General features: G+C 45.3%; 2 protein-coding genes across 2 annotated transcripts in view; both read left to right on the forward strand.

Moving 5' to 3' along the window:
- The window catches only part of THADA (THADA armadillo repeat containing), a 166,635-nt gene extending 150,388 nt beyond the window's left edge, over positions 1 to 16,247 (forward strand). Inside the window, exons 37-38 of the mRNA XM_035559176.2 lie at positions 12,293 to 12,459; positions 13,629 to 16,247. Of these exons, the coding sequence (XP_035415069.1) occupies positions 12,293 to 12,459; positions 13,629 to 13,967 (506 nt within the window). The 3' untranslated portion in view covers positions 13,968 to 16,247. The remainder of the gene's footprint in view (positions 1 to 12,292; positions 12,460 to 13,628) is intronic.
- A 620-nt stretch (positions 16,248 to 16,867) lies between these two features.
- Positions 16,868 to 18,635, forward strand: ZFP36L2 (ZFP36 ring finger protein like 2). The gene is made up of 2 exons (XM_035559214.2): positions 16,868 to 16,949; positions 17,181 to 18,635. The coding sequence occupies exons 1-2, from the start codon at positions 16,899 to 16,901 to the stop codon at positions 18,630 to 18,632; spliced, it is 1,503 nt and encodes a 500-aa protein (XP_035415107.1). The 5' UTR covers positions 16,868 to 16,898; the 3' UTR covers positions 18,633 to 18,635.
- Positions 18,636 to 20,445: the final 1,810 nt, after the last annotated feature.

Consider the following 20,445-nt stretch of genomic DNA (forward strand, 5'->3'; position numbering starts at 1 on the left):
AGCCTAGAAGCTAAAACCTGCAAAGATTTTTGTGTTTACTAAGCAGCTTAAATTTCTGTGCTCCTGCAGCACTTACCTGTGCTCCCAGAAGGGAGCTGAGCGCGCCGTGAGCCAAGGGTGCAGAACCCCAGAAGGACTCTGCAGTTGTTGCTGGGGGCAGCCGTGGGCCAGGCTGCCTTTACGTACTTGAAATGAAAACTCCTGCGCTTTCAATAATACCTGTGGGTGATCAGCAAATACGAGAAATGTGCTGTCATTTCTGGTTAGGGAAGGGAAAACGGTTAGTCAGAAAAATTTCTGTAGGCTGTTGAAACAGTCGAGCTGAACTGCTGAGAGTAAGGGTGCTGGAGGTGGGTCCCCGGTCTGGTTAGGTGAGGAGCCGTCTTCTTGCCAGTGTGAGAGGAGGACATAAAGGAGGAGAAAGATCTTTAATGAAAACTGTGGTGAGAGGAGGCTGGACTGGGTCCAGCAGCAGAAGAATGTAGGGAAGAAGATAAAAGGGGAACTTTCCTGCATTTTGGGAGATAGTGTGACTGGAGCTGGTTAAGAGGCTGAGTGTCAAGCCCGGAGTTTTCAAAGGAAAACAAGAACTTAACTGGCCAAGATAATTAGACCTGTGTTGAGATACTGTGAGGTCTGCTGACAGGGATTAGATACAAGACACGGGAGCAGTGCTGTCCGTATACCCCACATCTCCTGCGATGTTACCACTCCCTCTTACTCCATTAGTTTCCAGCTGCAGATGTGGTCAGCCCTGTGGTACCACTGTTTCTCTGACTCATGAGCTTCAATATAATGTCATATTACTTGGATAAGGTACAGATTTCTTTTTCTGTTTTGAAATTTGAAAAATTACACACACATATTGCTATCTTTGCCCTTTCCCTACACTAAGAGTCTTAGTAAGATGTGAGATTGCAAGGCCAGGTATAAAAAAAAAATAGGAAATGCAACCTTAATTATTACGTGCTGCATGTACTAGGCAGCAGGGACTAGCTACCTTACAACAAGGTGTTTTTTCATTTGATTGTTTTGTTATTTTTGTTTTTGTGTTTTTTTCCTTTTTTTCCCCCCAAGAAGTTCTTATACCATTCAATAGGCATGACAGATTTGCTCTAATGATGAATCAGGAACATACAGTATAGGAAATATCTCTAACAGTATTACCTCACTTGCAAAACTGAAAGTGATAAAGTAAGACAGGATCACAAGAAGGAACATGCCAAAGCCATTTAGTTTTGCTCTTGCGATTTGCATTGTATCCCTGCCTCTCCCAGAGAGCTGTTTTGTGCAGGTAAGCAAGTCACTTCAACCAGAGTTTGGAAAGGAGGTCACCTGTTTGCTGAGTGCTCAGCAAGATACCTTGGAGGCATGATTTGCAGGAGTTCAGAGCACGTACAGCAGAAGCCAGAGGCAAATGCATTTCAAATATTAAAACACAGGATGCTGAATACTCAGAAAACAGGTCATGATGTCTCAGGTTGGACATCTAAAATCAGTCAAGATTTTTTAATCTTAATCTTCACATCTCTACTCTCCTTCGGCAGAATACAGATAGTGCCATTTCTTCTTTATGTGGACATCATACAAATGCAAGTGACTTGGGAAGTAAGTACTCCACATAATGATGAATGAATGAGAGTCACATGCTAGCTAGCCATTCTGTCTTCCTCACCTGGTTGGACTATTTAAAAATATGTGGGATGAGAGGTTCAAAGCCATGTGTTAAATGAGGAGAGAATAGAAAGAGAGGTTTCTTTCCAGTGACTGGGAATTCCCTGGTGTTGCGCAGTTCATATCTGTGTCCATATGCAAGACATTTTTTTCTGGTTATCTTGTGCAAGGAGTGCTTATTTTCAGAGTGTATCAGTATATTGTGGAGAGCACTCAGCATTATCTCAGTTCTCTCTCAGCTGAAGAGACACAAGGCAATTCCTCAAAGGACTTTGAAGGAAATGGAAAAGACAAACGTAAAATCTGTTCTAGACAAGTCTATTTGTATCTGTTAGACTTTCCACTGAAGAACTCTGATTACTGATGGAATGGTATTCATCAGTCAAGGAGTCTGTGTGTATATTCACATTGTATGCAGGACCAAGCAGTTCCTGCTCCTCCTGTAAATTCACTTGTGAGAAGATCTCACAGTGATTCATGCAAACCATGTTATGATTTAACGATCTGCCTCTGTGTGTCAAGGCCCTGCAGTGGTGGTGTGGCTGATGAAGATGCAGGTGAAGTTGCAGGTAGCCACTCCACCGATGTCTGGGGTAGGGATGTGACAACTAGCAGTTTGCTAGCAAGTCTTGAGCTAGCTGTTACTTACTTGACTGCAGTTGTTGGAGCTCAAATTGGAGGTGTAAATAGGCTGAAAGATTTCCAGAGAGGTGTGGACATGCCCATATAAAGAAAGGGAAATGCCCTGGGTTGCGGAATCTGCAAAATCCGGAAATTGCCTAGGAGGCAAGACGTGTGAAAGAAAAATGCGTTTCTTGCTTTAAGGTGAAATTTGAACATCATCTTGGTAATTCATTGTCTTAGTCCTGATACTAGAATGTCATGAATCACACTGGTGTGATTAGGATCAGGAAGCCTTTGTGTTGACGTAGAGGAGTGAGGAGTACATGAAATGCTTCATTTCACTGTGATATATCTGAAAGGAAGCCTAGAAACCAACTCGCTCTCAGATGAAATCACTGGTGCGTTATCTTGCCTTTGTGCAGGGCAGGTAGATCTCTGATGGGCTTGGATGCTGTTGAATTTTTTTTTCTGAGTTGGGTATTTTCCATTCAGGATTGAGACGTGCAGCTGTGCTTATAATTTGTCTGTCAGACACGTGCAGGAGAGCTTCTGCTAAGTGACGTGTAAGCTCTTGGTGCTGGTTGCTTTGGGCAGATGCCTCCTGGTAGAGCTGACGGGCATGTGGTGTACGTACCCTATCAGCGGTGCTTCTGCCTCTCTTCTCGGCTAGTGCTGCTTACAGAGGTTAGCTGAATTGGGATACCTTCCGAGGCTCCTGGGCTTGAAAGAAGGTGGAAACTTCTTCCTTGGGGTGGACTGAAAGATGCCCCATGATCATAGAGGAGCCTTTAAGTCTTTCGAAGTTGTGGGTCTGTACTAGCCTAGGAGCTGGAGGGGAGCTGTTGAAAGGAAGAACCCTGGCAACATCAGCCTGTCTGTAGACCACAGCTCTGTAGCCAGGCAGGCTTTCTTCAACAGGATGCCAGCAAACTATGTAACAGCAGATCCGATAGACTGCATGGAGAGCTACTTGCAAGCAGACATTAGAAGGCATTTGGATCTTGACAGGGAAAGAAAGAACGTCCTCACTCATCTGTTACTTATGCGCTTAAAGTGTGAATGAATTTGAAGTTACGATATTTTCTAACACAAGGGTGTGTTCACAAACTTAATGATAGTATTATGGGATTGTGTATCTGTGTATGAAGATGCCAGCAAAAAGATAAAAATAACTCTGCTTGTGAGCCATTCTTTACATACAAGTTTCATCCCTTTTGTCTTATTCATCTGTTGTCTGTCTGGACTATGTATGTTGGAAGGGTTTGATGCAAGGGTTCTTTTCATCATGTCTTTGTGTAGTGAACAGCATCTGTGGGGTTTTGCACTTTTAAGTATATACTCTTAGATGCTGAGAAAATACATGGGTTTAGAGAACTGACCAGCAAAAAAGATGAGAGTGTATCATGAACCTTTTTGACAAAAATTATTCTATGTAAGATTTCTGGCACTTTCCATAAGAACAATCTTAGAGTCAGTTTCTTTCAAATGTCATCCTTTTTAATAAGTGAAATGAAGCAAAAATAAAAATGAAATATAAATCATCTCTACTTAAAAACAGCCTCTCTCCATAGTGTTTAATTATGAGGTATCAATCAGTACAGACATGAAGACTGAATTGCTGAGGTTCCCAACTGACTTTTTGCCCCTCTGCTCACAAACACGTACATTCAGTAAATGGCACATACTCCTCAGATGTTTTGTAGTAAGTTGGCAAGGGTATTCTCTACTCAGACATGCTTAATAGCTACAGCTTACTTACAGCAATAGGCATTACTCTGCATTGTCCCACCCTTTAGCACAGAACTGCTGGAAGAAAGACAAGGCATACCGATGTAAGTTAACATTCAGAGAAAACGTAGAACAAGGTCAAAGCACACCGTAACCTAAGTGGTCTTGAGTAGTTCATTTTTTTCTATGTTTATTTGAAAAATGTCCGATAATCTAAAATTACTCTAAATTCAAATAACTCAAAGGTGAACAGTTTGCTTAGCAGTTGTCAGCAGCTGCAGCAAGCATGGGGTTTGAACAAGGGCTATTGTAACAACAACAAAAAACTATGTTGTTGCATCGGTACTTAAATGTAGAAATACAGAGCATATTTAGGCCCGTATTTGCATCTAGCAAAAAAAATGCCACCAACATAACCTTAGTATTTCATATCACTTAGTTTAATTAAAGAAAAAGGAGGGAGAACTACTTCATTAAAACTCATGATTCTTAGGAAGATTTATTGGGTTGTATGGTACTTGTTAAAATCACTGGCTTTTGCATCAGGAACTTAATATTACTTCTTTTTAAAGAATTAGATTATATAAAAATGTGTAATCGCTGTGGCATCTTTGTATTCCCAAATTTATTTCCACACCTTGCAAGTTATTCTCAGCCCTCTTATACAATGCCAGATCATCACGGGGTGAAGGAACTGTTTGCTTTGTAGAATACAATGCCACTAATTAAAGTTGAAAGTGAATGGACTGAATTAGGATCAGCTCATCCATCAAGGACTAGCTACTGATTATTTACTGACAGCGCTTCATTTAGCTCTATTAATTACAGTGGCACCGTTACGTAAAGGTTATGAGTAGTTATGGTCCTGAAAATTAAGAAAGAACACACAAAAGATAAGTGTATGTGCTCAGCCCGGGAGTCTGAAAGTGGTAAATGTTAAATGGAGTGTTCATGTGAATAATATATTAAGTGTTTTTTTTTCTTATCAGCATGTTAATTGCAAGTGAGTAAACAGGGCAGCAGCTTACAGATCTCGACAGGCTCCTTATGCAAGCTGTGATGGCAGTGGCTGTGACACACAGTAACGAAGCAAAGCCTGCCTTTTCATTACTGTTTTAAAAATATTTTTAAGTATTTGAATGTAGCCCTAAATTATATTGGGTTTCAGGCACTATGGAGAGAAGAATTTTATATACAGTCTCCTATATTGATTACCCATACTTTCCTCATTCCTTTATCCCTTCTATAACGAACCTTTGACCACCAATCTCCAGACACTACAGTCCCAGCTATGTTACAAACTGGCCTCCCATGTTCCTGCAGCACAGCTGTAACACACATCTCAGTCACATCTGCTAATCTTCCTCAGTGCTAAGCAAAAAGTCCCTCACTTGGAACATGCCAATAATAAGAGACCTCAGCCATATATTTAGTTCTAGCGATACTAATTTAGAAACTGTGAGTATACATCTTCATTTATCCAACACACACCTAATTTGAGTTAAACATATTTATATTCTCATTGGCAATGTTCTAAACAATTAGCTGAAGAATAATACATATTTTTTTTTTTACCTTTTCAAAAGTCTGTTCAAAAGTTCTGTGGGTTTATGCAGGGGGTATTGTTTTTTTGCTGTTTAAATTGGAGTGTGCCTTTGGGGGGCAGGGGGCGTGTTTCTGAAAAAACGGTAATGCAAGTGGTAAAGTCCAAATGCTCATTTCCTGTGAAAGATCTGTTAGCTGTGGTTGTTTTGTAATAAAACCCTTTGTGCAAAGGAGGCATGGCATGTATGGGAAGAGCTTGTCTATACACATATGCACATACATTTAAAAAATAATTTGGAGTTGGAAAATACTGTTCTGTTCACATTCCAAACATGGGCTTGAAAAGACGATTAATATGTTTGTGCTTTTCTGTTCAAGAATGGGCTTTAATTTTCTGCTTGGTCCTGAGCTGTGAGTTTCTGTCATAATCAGAGATGTTATTAACTGAGATCTGTTTGTAATCAAAGGCAAAGCTGAGAGCAACATTACGGCCGCTATACTTGGAGACTGCAACTATTAACAAATTAGTTTTGATTAGTTTGTTTTGTAATAGTGTTGTGTTTTGACATCCTGTAGCATGATGTCAGGAAGGGCCTCTTCTTAAAGTCATCCTGAAAAAGTGTGGCTGTAAAATAGATTCAGGCAAGAAAATGGAAAACAGATGAGGTAGTTGTACGTCATCTAGGGAATGATATTTCTCGAGAGGATAGAAATGATCTAATTGCCTTTGATTTTATGAAACGCTATAAAAAGGATTCTGCTTATATATTAGATTTTACATAAATGGTCATTTTAAAAACTGGAAATTTTGATGTTTGTAACTTAAACTGACACAGTGCAATGAACAAGCACCCTTTCAAACAGTCATCTGCGAACTATCTGGAAGCCCCAGTTAGTGCTTATGTATTTTCTTTTTTGTTGTTGTTTTTCTACCTCTCAGTTGTCTTTTTTCAATCTGTAGAGGCCGAGTGGGAATGAACGCCCCTTTACTTTCCATCCCTGCCACTACCTTTCTTTTTTCCTGTTGTTTTCCTGGTGGCCAGACACTTGTGTGCTGCACTGCTGCAGAGCTGCACAATTCCCATCTAAATCCAATTAGAACATACGAGCAGGTGATCTCAGCATAAGAAATGTGGTTTCCAACCTCATTTTATTTACCAGTTTATGAAACTCTTAGGATGGACCAGTAAGATTTGTTTATTTATTTATTTTAATCTTAAGACTTTTTAAGTTTGGGGAAACCCATGTGTGTATATATCTGCAGTTACGTGTCACTCGGGCTCTCTTTTACTTGATATGTCAAGAATTAGGGGTAAACTTGATTATTACTTAACACCAGAAAGAAAACCATCAATGCTAGCAAAAGTGAGTATTGATTCAATGGCTGAAATTTTCAATCTATTTTCAAAAAAAAAAAAAATTCAAAAATTTCAAATCTAACCTTACAGGTATTAATGACTGTGGTGCTCGATCTCCCATCGTTTGGATGGCAATCAGATCTCTTGCTGACATTCATCATCTTGTTTAGGTGATGTATCAGCCTGAGATCAATCCCCAGTTTTGCCAAGCAAAACTTTCAGCTTTCGTGGGTGTAAATGTGCATGCTTGTCTCTGAAGCAAGGGCATTGTTACCTTACTTTACTGGTGTGTTACAAGGTACTGTATTGATAGTGATGCAGTAGTGGGTATTCCTAGGTAGGTACGCAGCATTCTGTGGAGAAAAAAAAAATTACCACACTAGAATATGCCTTGTCTACCTAAAATACTTTCTGTAATTTTGATGTCAATTTATCCTTTACGTTTTGCTTGCAAACATCCTCGCTGTTGGTACACTATTTGTCATGAGGCTTCCTCTCAGCACTACAGCACTAAGCTCCCTCCTAGTGCTTCTCTTTGCATTTGTTCTGAACACAGTGTATACATTTATACAAATTGCATTACCCTTTGTTCTAAAATTACTTCAGTTAACAGTTTCCAATATAAAAACAATTACAAAATGGCTTCTTAAGCAAAGAATCTGTTCTGCTTTTCTATTTTGCCTATATTTTATCATGGTTGTCACTGAAATCTTCTGTGTGTATGCTCTTAATATATCCTTTCAGCTCTCCATAATATCACTGAGGGTTTAACAGAGAACAATTGTATAGTTTGAGCACACGTAATAGGCTACTATAAGAAATATTTACATCTGGCATGATCAAAGCTTTTGGAGTATATGAATGTGCGTGTGGGAGGTCTAATCTTTATGTGGGTGGATTAACAAAGAAGACTAAAACAGTGCAGTACTTAACCCCTTTCCCTTTATGAAAATTCACTTCCTGAAAATGAAAAAAACATGTAGTACCTGATGGTTATCTCTTGTTTTTCATTGCAAGGAGTAGTATTAATTCTGCTTGTAGCTACTTGTTGGAGGTGCAGAGAAATTTTTTTTTATTTCAGCCCCTATGATGACTTATTTAACAAAATGCTTATCTTGCCTGTGATGTTTTTGTGTGTTGGAACTTAAATATGTTTTAAAATTTTAAAAACAGATAAGTGATCATTTTGACACAGTCTGATAGCCTGTTGAACTGTTGTGGTGGGAGCACTATGACACTCCCCAGCGCTTGGCAACAGCTACATCTTCAGGTTCGGTTTCTGCTGTTCTAGTTCCTGTGGCTATCAGCTGTAAGCGGCTTCCAGAAATCTGTCATTTGAAGGTTGTTTTTTTTTCAGTTTCTTAAAATAAATAGTTACTTATATATTATGAAAGGCTATTAATAGCCACTTGAGTCATCTCTGCTAGTATTTTGTTTACATGACTGATGGTGAAGTTTCGGGTTATGGCTGGCCTGACCTAGCAGCTTGCTGAGAGGGAGGTCTTGTTCTCCTTCTGCATTTCCCTCCTGTGCTCCTAAGGGGACACGGGACCTTCCCTTCCCCAGCTCCCAACCCTACCAGATCTGGCTGCAGGGCGACCAGCTCCGCTTGCTAACCGAGCAGAACCCACGCACTTAGGTGCGTGCCAAATTCCTATTTCGCTATTTTGAGCGTTAGCTTACCATGTGCTCAGCAGAGTACCTGAGCTGGCTCGCAGGAAGCATCAGGAGGCCATGGCCAGAGGCTGGGGTGTGTGCGGGAGAACCACCTGCCCTTTTTGCCCCTGGTGAACTTCAGCATGCTCAGACCACTTTCTGAAGTCCTAGCATGAGTCATGAACACAGTATCAACTAATCTCTAATCCGTGGCTTCTTGAAAATCAGTCAAGTTTTACAGGCAAGCTGCGATGTGAGGCACAGTTCTTGTCACCAGTTAATACGTCAGTGAAGACATGTATGTTCATTTTCAGAAGACATCACACCTTCTGTGAGTTTCTTAAAAGATCATGTACGTGCTTACAGCATCCATTGCTGTTACTTTTAGAGCAATGGCATGTTCTTCTCTCTGAAAGCACCGTATACCTATTAAGTCATGGGTATGTACATAACTGTGCTTGCTGTTCTTTATCTAAATAACTTTAGCACTCAAAAGCTTATGGGGGTGATGCACCTTCTCTGTATACTTGTGCCATCCTTTTGTTGCCCTTGTGGCAATGGGAGTCTCCACATCAGTTCCTGCACTATTCTAGCATCAAATATTTGTGTCAACTGCTATCGAAGTCAGTTCGTGTCAGTGCGCTGTGTAAATGACAGCAGCTGGGGAAGTGATGGAAAGCCTTACAGCCCTCCCTGGAGCCCTGCAGCAGGGGTGGGATGGGCAGGGGGAAGCACAAATTCTGCTGCTGCCAGAGCCTGATCTGTCGTTGAATCTGTGCCGACACCTCAAGTACCAGGAGGCCACTGGAGACCCAAGGTAGGCAGTCTGTTATCTGAATTTCTGAAGTCTCAGTTTCAGCCTTATCAAAGGAGCACTGCTCTGGTTTTCTTTGTCTCCACATCAGATCTGGTGTGTTGGTTGGCAGAGCAGTTCACTGGTGTCTGCAGTTCACTGGAGGTTAGTCGCTATCTTTTGGGCCAGTGCCGTGTTGAGGTTTTTCATGCCTGGGTGTTAGACCTCCTATAAATGTTACTTGTGTAATTTTTCTCTTGTCCTCTTTATGGGGGGGGAGAAAACCTTCCAACTTATTTTGTTGGGATGCAAGGATTCTCTACAAGCTTGCCATGCTTTGTGACCACAGAGCAGCCTTTTCTTCTGCGTTGCTCTGTTGAAAAACTATTAGCAAGCAAGTTCAATCTGAGCATCACTTGTTTTGCTGCCTCGTCAGTTTTCAGCCCCAGTGTATGTTCTGGTGCATTACTCAGGAACCCAGTGTTCTTATCCACAAAGACCACATGATTTCGTTTGCGATTCAGGAGTCTAAATCTGGGGGGGGGGGGGGGGGGAAATCCCAGAAATGGCAGATATTTTAGATGTGTGCAGTTGTATCTATAATCAGTCCTCCAAAGCAACAGCTAACTTCGGGAAGACAGCAGTAGGATATGACATGTTTGGGTTTTAGCTCCCAGCATCACTTAATTTGCTAAATACTCAAAGACAGATCGAATGACACAAGCAAGGGGCGTTACATAAATATTGGCAACCACAGGCATTCAGTAATCATCCGTAAAACTCTGGAGGATCATCAGAATTCAGAAGAACTGTTCTGAAAATGTTGTGCTTTGTGTTTGTAACCTGGGTGCTCGTCTCCAGTTCAGAACCCCACGCTGTCTCCGCTTGTATCCTTGCAGCTCGGGGACTGTCAGCATTTCTGAGGGTCGCAGGTGCCCACACTGCTTGAACGAAGTTGTGTTTCTGCCCGGGCCTGAGCAAATCAAACCACAGAGGACAAATATTGTACCTGTCCTTCAGAGTAGCAGACATGTTCAAAGTAGGGCACAGCAACAGAGAAAGCAAGCTTTGGGGGGGGGGGGGGTGGATCTTGGAAAGAACCACCAGCAAAAACACCTAAAATAAATGAAATCTCCCTCCCTGACAAAACTGAGGGGTGTCCCCATACAGTGCTAAGTCTCGACATGAAGAAAACAGACCTGAATATTTAATTTTACTGTCTACCAGAGACAAACTGCATATGTAACGTTATTAGTGTCACTGAGAGATTGACTGCCTACCTTCCTGTTGCTTGTTCAAGGAGATTTCCATTTACCCTCATCTAACTCTAAGATAAAGAGGGGACCATCTGTTCTTTTTCCTTCACTCCCTCCTTTATTACAGTCCTTTGTTCTTGTGGTCTCAAATCCTAATTCGTCCTCCCTGATGTCCTCTGTACTTTGCCAGGTCTGTCAAACACCATGCACCCATCTTTTTCTGAGCCTGTTCTGCCTTCAGTTGTTTCTTGCTCTTCCGTATTCGTTGGCACGCCTGTTTCCCTAGTTCTGGTATGCAGGCCGTGTTTTACTGTTCGTTGCTCTTCTGTGCCAGTACTCCAGAAGATCTGCAGCTGGCACAGGGAGTAGGGAGTGTTGCACAACAGAGGTGTGAAGGGTGGCTGGTGCCGGACTGCACTGTTGTACCTCTTGCATGTTAGTGGTTTTCCTTTGTGAGAAATGTTTAAGGACCCTCCGACACAAAAAGTAAGGTCAGCCTTCCATGTCTGTTATCGATTTTTCTGAATAATTCTGGCTCTGCTGCATTTCCGCCTCAGTAAAGACAGTCTTCAAGGGTGATGTGTCTGGATGATGTGTCCTTACTACTTAGAAGTAAGACCCTTCTGTGAACAGCTGTTTTTTGCTGGTGACTGTGGACACAAGGGTAAATTTTGCCCAAATCCATTTTACACTAACAGGAATTTTACAGGGACTTGTTCATTAGTGCTCCTCCTCCAGTCCTCTTCCTTCATGCCCATTTAAAAAAAAAAAAAAAAGGAAAAACTACATTAACATTACCACTGGATAAACTTGTATTGGTGAAGGCAACTGTTGGATCTGAATGCAAACAAGGCTGATGGCATTTTTATGTATTCCATTATTGTGAGCAGGCCTAGGAACAACATAGTTAAAATATCATCTGCACAGATGAGAGCAGTGGAGAGGTTTAGGGAAGAAATCTGGTGTGGATGATGGCTTTGTGTACAGTTCTGGCATGATTTGTCCATTTCTTCAGTCCCCGGGGAAAAAACTGTAGCAGCCGATAGCAAAAACTGTATAAATATATCTCTGTGATGATATTGTAAGCAGTGTCTGTCTTTCCCTCCTCGAACATCTTCTCTAAGCCTGTCTTGCATGCTTGATCTCTCTTACATATGTGTGCATGTATATAAATGTATAACCTACTATATAGAGAGAGATTGCATACCAAATGATGATTCCTTCTATATTTCAGCCCTTTAAAACATACAATGTGCTGTAGGCTTTTGAGATCCAGTGAATCACCAGGTCACATTTACGGTATAGCTGCAGTTTTGCGTAAATAGTCACCATGTAATAGTGTCAGGACTGTCTCTGAACAAATTTTTAACAGACATCTTGGTATACTTGAACCTTTGTTAAGGAATGCCACTATATGAGCAGGAAAAATACTAGGCATCAGTGTTTCAGTTGCTTCATGTATGATTTTGGGACTGGAAAAAAGACTCCGGGTGTTAGAGAAACAAATACTCATCTGGCATACTTGCAGTCTGATTCATCCTTCTAGATGTGTTTGTGTAAATTCAGCACCTGCTTTCAAGAAATCATTTTTGTGCTGATCTTATTTGAAAATGTTTCTGGTCTTGCTATACCTCGTTGCACATATTTTCTCTCAACAGAGTTTGCACTTAGGATAGCGAATGCTCCGATGGCCTTGGACTTAGCATTTGGCACACTGTGTGAGCTGCTTCAGCTGTGGGGGGAAGCCCATGCCGGCATGCCGATCTTGCTGGAGTGGCTGCTGGGAGACAGTGATCTACGACAAGGCTCGGACACTTCAGCTCTGGTAATTCTAACATCTAGCTGCTCCCTCACATTGGGATGGCTGTGTTTCTTGCGGTAGGAATAGAATGAAATGGCTAATCTGATGAAGCCATTCCCTGACGGTCATTACTCCAGTATTAATTGTATGTACAATTATTAAAAAAAAAAAAAAAATCACATGGACAGATTTAGAATAAATAAATAGAGTTGATGTCAGTGGCCTGGCAATATCAGTATAAAATTAAAAAGACCAACAAACAGAGATTGAAATAAATCAAGAGTTCTTAACAAATCATTGTTGACTGCAGCTGTAACTAATTGCATTCAGTGGCATTGCAGATGATCGCCCGCCTTGAATCTAAAGTGCTGTTGCGGGTGCCAGGCACATCTGGCATTCAAGAACTGTGTTCCCCCAGCTGCTTGTCCAGAGATTGCAGCTACGTATTTGGTAGCCTCATGCCATCTTCATAGGACTGGTTCTGTACAGCACTTAGACAGCCTCACTTACCTAAGCCATCGCCTTCAGAAGGATTATTTACGCAAAGAAAAGCTTTGCCATGTTGGTTCTGTAGAGCCTAACGCCGTATATAGCACTGCGCTACCTTCGCCTTGACAAGGCTGTAAGAATGAAAATCAGGCTAGACGGTAATGGGGAAGTAGCGGGAACAGCTATGTCTTTGGGATGTTTGACAATTAATATGCACCATAAAATGTATTACGAAACTTCTCTTAAGCCTGTGGTTTAGGTACGCCTTTCTGATATTTCACTGGCTGATACCATTTTCCTTTTCCATTTAATCCACTCAAAAAGCTCCATGAGATAGCAAATTACCATGCTGGTTACAGGAGTCTCTCTGAAATACAAGACAGTTACAGTGGAAGGCAAGCACATGTTAAGGATTAGGACTACTACTTACTTCCACTATTCCCCCAAGAGTTATACCTCAACTGCCTCATTTTTGAAGGCAGAATTTCTTTGGCAAAGGAAGAAACTTCATATTGCATTGAAAACCTGTGAAAAATGATGCATATGAATTTTTCCTTTTTTTTTTTTTTTAGTAGAAATAACCTGTTCTGTAACAGGCTCTACACTCTACTTCTCTTTGTATCTTTCTTATACTTCAAAATGCTTTCATTGTTATCCAGCCCACAAGTCGTTTCCTAATTGCTGTTGGTTTTCTTTTCGTTAAGGAAGAAGATGATAACCTGTTTGATAAAGGGGAAGTGAATTTTTGGGAAGAGAAGTTAACTAATGTCAGACAACTTAGTAAGCACCTTTTACGGCTTGTACAAGTGACTCATCTAACCTTACCAGATCAAGGAGAACTTAATCGACTGTTCAGAAGGGCACAGGACCAAGCCCAGCTTGTTGCACACCTTCTTAGAGCACTTCCTCCGACTCCAGAATTTTCAAAAACTTCAGAATTCACAAAATTGGCTATTCAGAATGAAAGAATATCAGTCTGCCTTAAAATAATAAATTTGCTCAAGTCTGATGAGATTTGCAAAAATGAAAGTCCAAAAAAATAAACTAAAACAAGACAAAACGCTAAAAGTTAATTCTCAGGGAACTACAGACATTATAGTGGGTTGGCAGGGGACTGAATTCTATGGATATTCAAGGAATTAAGGTATTGCTATGACAACCCCAGTTAAACCTGTAACAAACTATTCACTATTCATGCTAAAAACGCATTTTCCATATATGAGTCTGTTGATTTATTTTTTTTTTTTGGTCAGGTGTGCTGTGGAAGACCATTCCTTTTAAATGCATTTGCTAATTTCATTCAGCTGAGTATGGTTTATTGTAGCTACTGTAGGAAGTAAAGCAGCTAAACCTAATATTTTCCATTCATCCAGGTGCAGGCCACCTGTCGTTGTGTTACATTTTATCCCGGATTTTTACCTCCTGTATTTTAATACCAGGAAAAAAAACTTCTTTTTGGGGGGCTCCTTTCGACAGGTAAAATGTTAATTATTAAATTGATGAGGGAAATTTTTATTTTAAGTTAAACCTTGGATCCTTTCTTTATCCGTGACAAATTCTAGACTACAGTTTAAATTTTACTGCATTCTTCTCTGGAGGAAGGCAAGGATCCTTACTTTGCTAGTAACCTTGTTTTGTAGATGGAAACAGCATTAGTTACGCTTCGCATGCCTGTGTTTCCTGTAAATCAAATAACTACTTTTGTAAAATTGCTCTCAAATGAAGTTGGCAGTGTTGAAAACAAAGCAGCTGTTCCACTTAGAACAAAATAGTTTTGTCTTTATTTCAAAACACCTTGCTCTCCAAGCAGTCTTGAAAAAGAAGGTCCTGCTCGGTAGAACGAGGCTACCAGAAATGTGCAGGAAGCATCCTCGTGCTACAGCGCTCTCCCTCCCGAGGTTTTGCAGCGAGCCCTTGGGTAAGAGCTGCATGGAATGTGTCCAGTGCTCAACCATTTCATTGTCTGAGGTACAAAAACGTTTGTCACGCTTTGTGGATTTATTTTTCTGGGAATTTGGATTTGGCTGTGATGTGAAAATGAGACATCAAAAATAAATACTTATTTTAAAAAGGATTTATGTTCTTTCAGTCGAGGGCTATGATTTTACATTTGGTCTGGTTGTAGCTGGGCATAGCCAAAACAAAGCTGTAAGTCGATGTATATAGTTACTCCAGTCTCCTTGGAAGTTACAGAGTTATGTGCAACACGCGACTGCTCACTTTCAGCCTCGCGGCTCGTAGCTGTACGTTAGCACAGCCTAGCTGCGCGTCTGGGTGACGATGCAGCGAGCACGCAGCGCTCGGGAGGGCTGCAGGCTCTGCCGTGCTGCCGGTCTCCGGGAGGTGGCAATGCAACACAATGCAACGCAACGCAACGCAGCTCTGCAGCCAGCGGCGCTCGCTGGGCTGCAGCCGGAGACCCCGTGTCAGCTCCTGGCCGGGCTCTTCACGAAGAGCGACCGTCCTGGTCTGCCCATGGCATCCCAGTCGTGTCGCCGACTCCTTGTGACGGCGTAAGTTTGGGGAGGAATCTGCTGTAAACCAAGATAAGCTATCGAATTAAGCCTAACGAATGTGTGCAAACTACACCAGGCTAACTCACTCTAGGCAAAAACTCACGTCTGAACAGAAGTGGAAGTACTCGCTGTAGGTTTCCAGGATTTGAGATTACTTATGTAAGTAATTCACAATGCAATGTGAGACTTCATGCAGCAAAAGGAGAATGTTAGAATCCGAGATGGAAACTTGTTTCATAGGATGTGTGTTATCTAATGCAATAAAGCCACGCTGTGAGCTAGCCTGGAAATTAATTTGTTGGCATCTGTTTGCAGCTCCTGGGCAAAGAGTAGCCCAGGTTATGTCTGGAAGCCGCTTTTAAGAGTAGTCAGGGGCCGCACAACTGTTTGACAGCTGCCTGTTAGCGCAGCTCCCAGCTTTTGGGACTGGTGTAGCAGCAAATCTGGCAGAATAGGGAACTGTGAGTACTAAAACGACAGCTCGGTTCTGTGGCCTTGGTTATTTAAGCAGTGAGCGTAAGGCTACCTCGTAGCCCTGTTTTTTTTGTGCTTTATTGGAAAGAAGTTGAAGCGTGTGTGCACGTTTATATTGAGCGACGGGCACATCCAGACGCAGAGCAGTGTAGCAGTAAGTCCACGGCGACCATAAAACCCGAGTAACTCTGCGGAGCCGTGAGGGCTGGGTTAATGGGTGAGGGAGCCGGCCCCACGGCCCAGTGCTGCTCGCCGTGCTCTGAGCGCGGCCGCAAGCAGGGCTCCTCCTCGGCTCGCAGCGAGCAAACGCGGAGCTGGGCGCTAGCACAGCGCAACGGGGCCCGGGGTTGGTTTGTAACTACTGCAACTTCGCACAGCGGCGGGGCGGCGGTTGCGGGGCGGCAGGGGGCGGCACAGCGCCGGGCGCGGCGAGGAGGGGGGGTGTGGGGGAGAAGCAGCGTGCTGCGGGCAGCCGGGAACGAGCCCGCCCGGCCCCGGGGCGGCCCCGGGCTTTTGTCTCGGGCCCATTACGTGGCACAAGCGGCGGCTGAGGAGGAGGAGGAGGTGGGGGAGGTGGAGGGAGGAGGAGGAGGAGGAGGCGGCGGCTCCGCGCCGACCCGAAATGGCGGCCAGCGCCGGCCCCGCCGCGGGGCGGGGCGAGGCGGTCGGCGGGCGGGGCGCTGGGCCCCGGCACCTCCCCCCCGTGCCTTGGCGGCGGCGTTTATATGGGGGCGGCGCGGGGCCCCGCCGAGCTCCCGCCGGTCGCCCGCTGCCCTGCAGCCGCCGCCGCCGCCCCGGCCCGGCTCCCGCCGCCCCGCCGGGAAGGAGACGGGAGCGTTTCGGATCCGTGAGCGGCCGGCACCCCCCTACCCTACCCCGCCCCGCCGCCGCCACCTCCCGCCCAGTCGTGGCTTTTGCAAACCCTCCGAGGGGAGCGGGATCTTTCGGTCCTTCCTGCGTTTCCGACCATTATAGGATCTAGCGATGTCTACGACGCTGTTATCGGCCTTCTACGACATCGACTTCTTGTGCAAGGTAAGGGCCGGGCCGGGGCGCGGGGGGAGCCCCGCAGGGGGCTGCGGGGCGGCTTCCCGGGGGTCGCGGGGCTCCTCCGTGCCCCCGTCCCCGTCCCTGCCCCGTCCGCGGCTCCGGGGCCGTGCCCGGGGCGGCGCGGGCTGGCGGTCGCCCTGCAACCCGCCTCTCTCTGCTCTCTCCTCCTCCTCTTCCCCCGCTCCCCGTCCCCCCCTTCTCCCGCCCCGCTCGCAGACGGAGAAGTCCCTGACCAACCTGAGCAGCATGCTGGACAAGAAGGCCGTGGGGACCCCGGTCACCCCCCCCAGCTCCAGCTTCGCGCCGGGCTTCCTGCGGCGGCACTCGACCAGCAACCTGCCGGCCCTGGCCGGCGGCTCCAAGTTCCCCAGCCCCACCGGCTCCAGCTCTTCCTCCTCCTCCTCCTCCTCCTCCTCCTCCTCCTCGTTCGGCAGCCTGAAGGAGACGGGCTCCGGCGGCGGAGGCGGCGGCAGCAGCAGCCCCACGGCCCTGCTCAACAAGGAGAACAAGTTCCGGGACCGCTCCTTCAGCGAGAACGGCGAGCGCAGCCAGCACCTCATGCAGCAGCTCCAGCAGCAGCAGCAGCAGCAGAAGGGGGGCGGCTCCGGCGGCGGCGGGGGGGCCCCCATCAACTCGACGCGCTACAAGACGGAGCTGTGCCGCCCCTTCGAGGAGAGCGGCGCCTGCAAGTACGGCGAGAAGTGCCAGTTCGCGCACGGCTTCCACGAGCTGCGCAGCCTCACCCGCCACCCCAAGTACAAGACCGAGCTGTGCCGCACCTTCCACACCATCGGCTTCTGCCCCTACGGCCCCCGCTGCCACTTCATCCACAACGCCGACGAGCGCCGCCCGGCGCCCGGCGGGGGCACGGCCGCCGCGCCGCCCGCCTCGGCCGCCCCCCCGCACCACCACCACCACCACCACCAGCACGCCCCGCACCCCGCCGGCAGCACCGGCGACCTCCGCGCCTTCGCCCCCCGTGACCACCCCCTGGGAGGGGGAGGAGGCGGCGGCGGCGGCGGCTTCGGGCACCCCCGCGGCGGCGGGGGCAGCGAGCGGCCCAAGCTGCACCACAGCCTGAGCTTCTCTGGCTTCTCCGCCCACCACCACCACCACCACCACCCGCACGCCGCCGCCCCGCCGCCCCCGCCGCCCCCCGGCGGCCGCCTGGACGCCGCGCTGCTGGAGAGCCCCGGCGGGTCGCGCACGCCGCCGCCCGCCTCGGCCTCGTCGTACTGCGAGGAGCTGCTCTCGCCGCCCTGCGCCAACAACGCCTTCGCCTTCTCGGGCCAGGAGCTGGGCAGCCTCATCGCGCCCCTCGCCCTGCACACCCCCAGCTTCGCCGCCGCAGCCGCCGCGGCAGCCGCCGCCGCCGCCTATTACCGCTGCCAGCAGCAGCAGCAGCAGCAGCCCCCGCCGCCGCCGCCCCCCGGGGGGGGTTGCCCGCCGCCCCCCGCCTCGCCGCCCTTCAGCTTCCAGCCCCTGCGCCGTCTCTCCGAGTCGCCCGTCTTCGACGCGCCGCCCAGCCCGCCGGACTCGCTGTCGGACCGCGAGAGCTACCTGAGCGGCTCCCTCAGCTCCGGCTCCCTCAGCGGCTCCGAGTCGCCCAGCCTGGACTCGGGCCGCCGCCTGCCCATCTTCAGCCGCCTCTCCATCTCCGACGACTAGGCCGGCGGCTGCTGCTGCTGCTGCTGCTCCCGCTGCGCCCCCCGCCGCCGCCCCCGGGCCGGCCCCGCGCCCCCCCCGCAGCCGCGAGCGCAAGTAAGTCGCAGGGCGGAGAGAGAGAGCCCTGCTCTTTTTTTTTTTTTTTTTTTTTATACGTATATCTATCTATATATCCACCGAGAGCTGAACAAAAAAGCGTTTTGCGAAAGGGCGAGTGACGTGAACTGAACAAACCTATTTTTATAGAGAGACCTTGGAAGAAGGGGATTTTTGTTTTGGGGTTTTTTTTTTCGTTGTTGTTGTTCTTTGGAGACAAGTTATGATACGCACCAGCAGCAGCCATTCCATCTGTGTTCAGAGAAAAAAAAAAGAAAGAAAACAAAACACGAGCGTTAGCAAAGACACCACCAGAAAGCAACAAACAATCCGGGGAGCGCGGGTTCTGCCTTTTCAGCTCCTCCACATCTGCAGGCACACGCAGAAAAGCCACCGAGCAGTTCTTGTCTTTCAATCCAGTTCAGATAAAAACACAGAACATAACTAAAACCTATAAGCTTTTTTTAAGAAAAGAGAAATCCAACATCCTGCCAAGAATATGCCTTGATAACAACCTTCTTTTTTTTATATATCTATATATTATTATTATAACAAATGCTAAAACCTTCATTCCAAAGTTTAATATTGGTTCCATTGCCACCACTTAGTGGATGTTTGGCTTAGAACAATTTTTTTTGTTGTTGCTTTATTTGGAAGCACTCAACTGAGTTTAGTTTGTAATTGTTGGAGAATAACTGCTGATTTTTTTAATTTTTTTTAGCTGTTTGAGTTGATTGCATGAATGAGTCACTGCACACAACTCAATATGAAACTATTTAACTTATTTATTATCTTGTGAAAAGTATACATTGGTAATTTGTTCATACTGTATTTATCGGGTATGATGAAAAGCAATAGATATATATTCTTTTATTATGTTTAAATTATGATTGCCATTATTAATCGGCGAAATGTGGAGTGTGTTCTTTTCACAGTAATATATGCCTTTTTGTAACTTCACTTGGTTATTTTATTGTAAATGAGTAAAATTCTTAATTTAAGAGATTGTATGTAATATTTATTTCATTAATTTCTTTCCTTGTTTACGTAAATCTGAAAGATTGCATGGTTTCTTTATAGAAATCGGTCTCGATGCTGTGGAAGTAGTTTGAGCAATTTCTATGGGTTTTTTAGAATGTAAATGGTTGTAGCCCGTCCGAGTTGAAAAACAAACAAGTAGAAGAAGGGGGGGGGGGGGGGGGGACAAACCAACAAAAAAAAAAGACTGACTTTGCAATCAGACTTCAAAGTGGCAAATCTAATTTCAGAGTTGTTTAAAGTAACCAAAAAGTATTTCTTGTTGCCTAACTCCACCAATCACACTGTGATATAGTCTCAAAGTATGTAGCAATAATTGGGGGTCCCAGTATTATGTCTCACAGTGCCTTCTTGAGGGTCCATGCTTGCCTTAAATATTTCTCAACCAAATAAGTATTTTTCTTAATGCTTGAGATGATAATTTGAATGTAGGGATGGGTTTTAACTACAGCAAAATTTCACCACTCTTTATTTTATAAGAATGGAGGCCATCTTTGGATCTGAAACTTTATACAGTACACGAGCATATCTTGTTTAATTGAATTCCAAAACTTGTAATTTTTTTTTTCTTATGTAGAAAGGCGGGAGTTTTCCGAAACTTTCCTGGACGGTGGATGAATGAGCAGTAGCTTAGTTTTGTTTGTACATAGGTACAGATTGAGCACTATGTACTCTTTTGGAC

Source organism: Cygnus atratus, chromosome 3 (assembly GCF_013377495.2).
Source record: "Cygnus atratus isolate AKBS03 ecotype Queensland, Australia chromosome 3, CAtr_DNAZoo_HiC_assembly, whole genome shotgun sequence".
Taxonomy (NCBI): domain Eukaryota; kingdom Metazoa; phylum Chordata; class Aves; order Anseriformes; family Anatidae; genus Cygnus; species Cygnus atratus.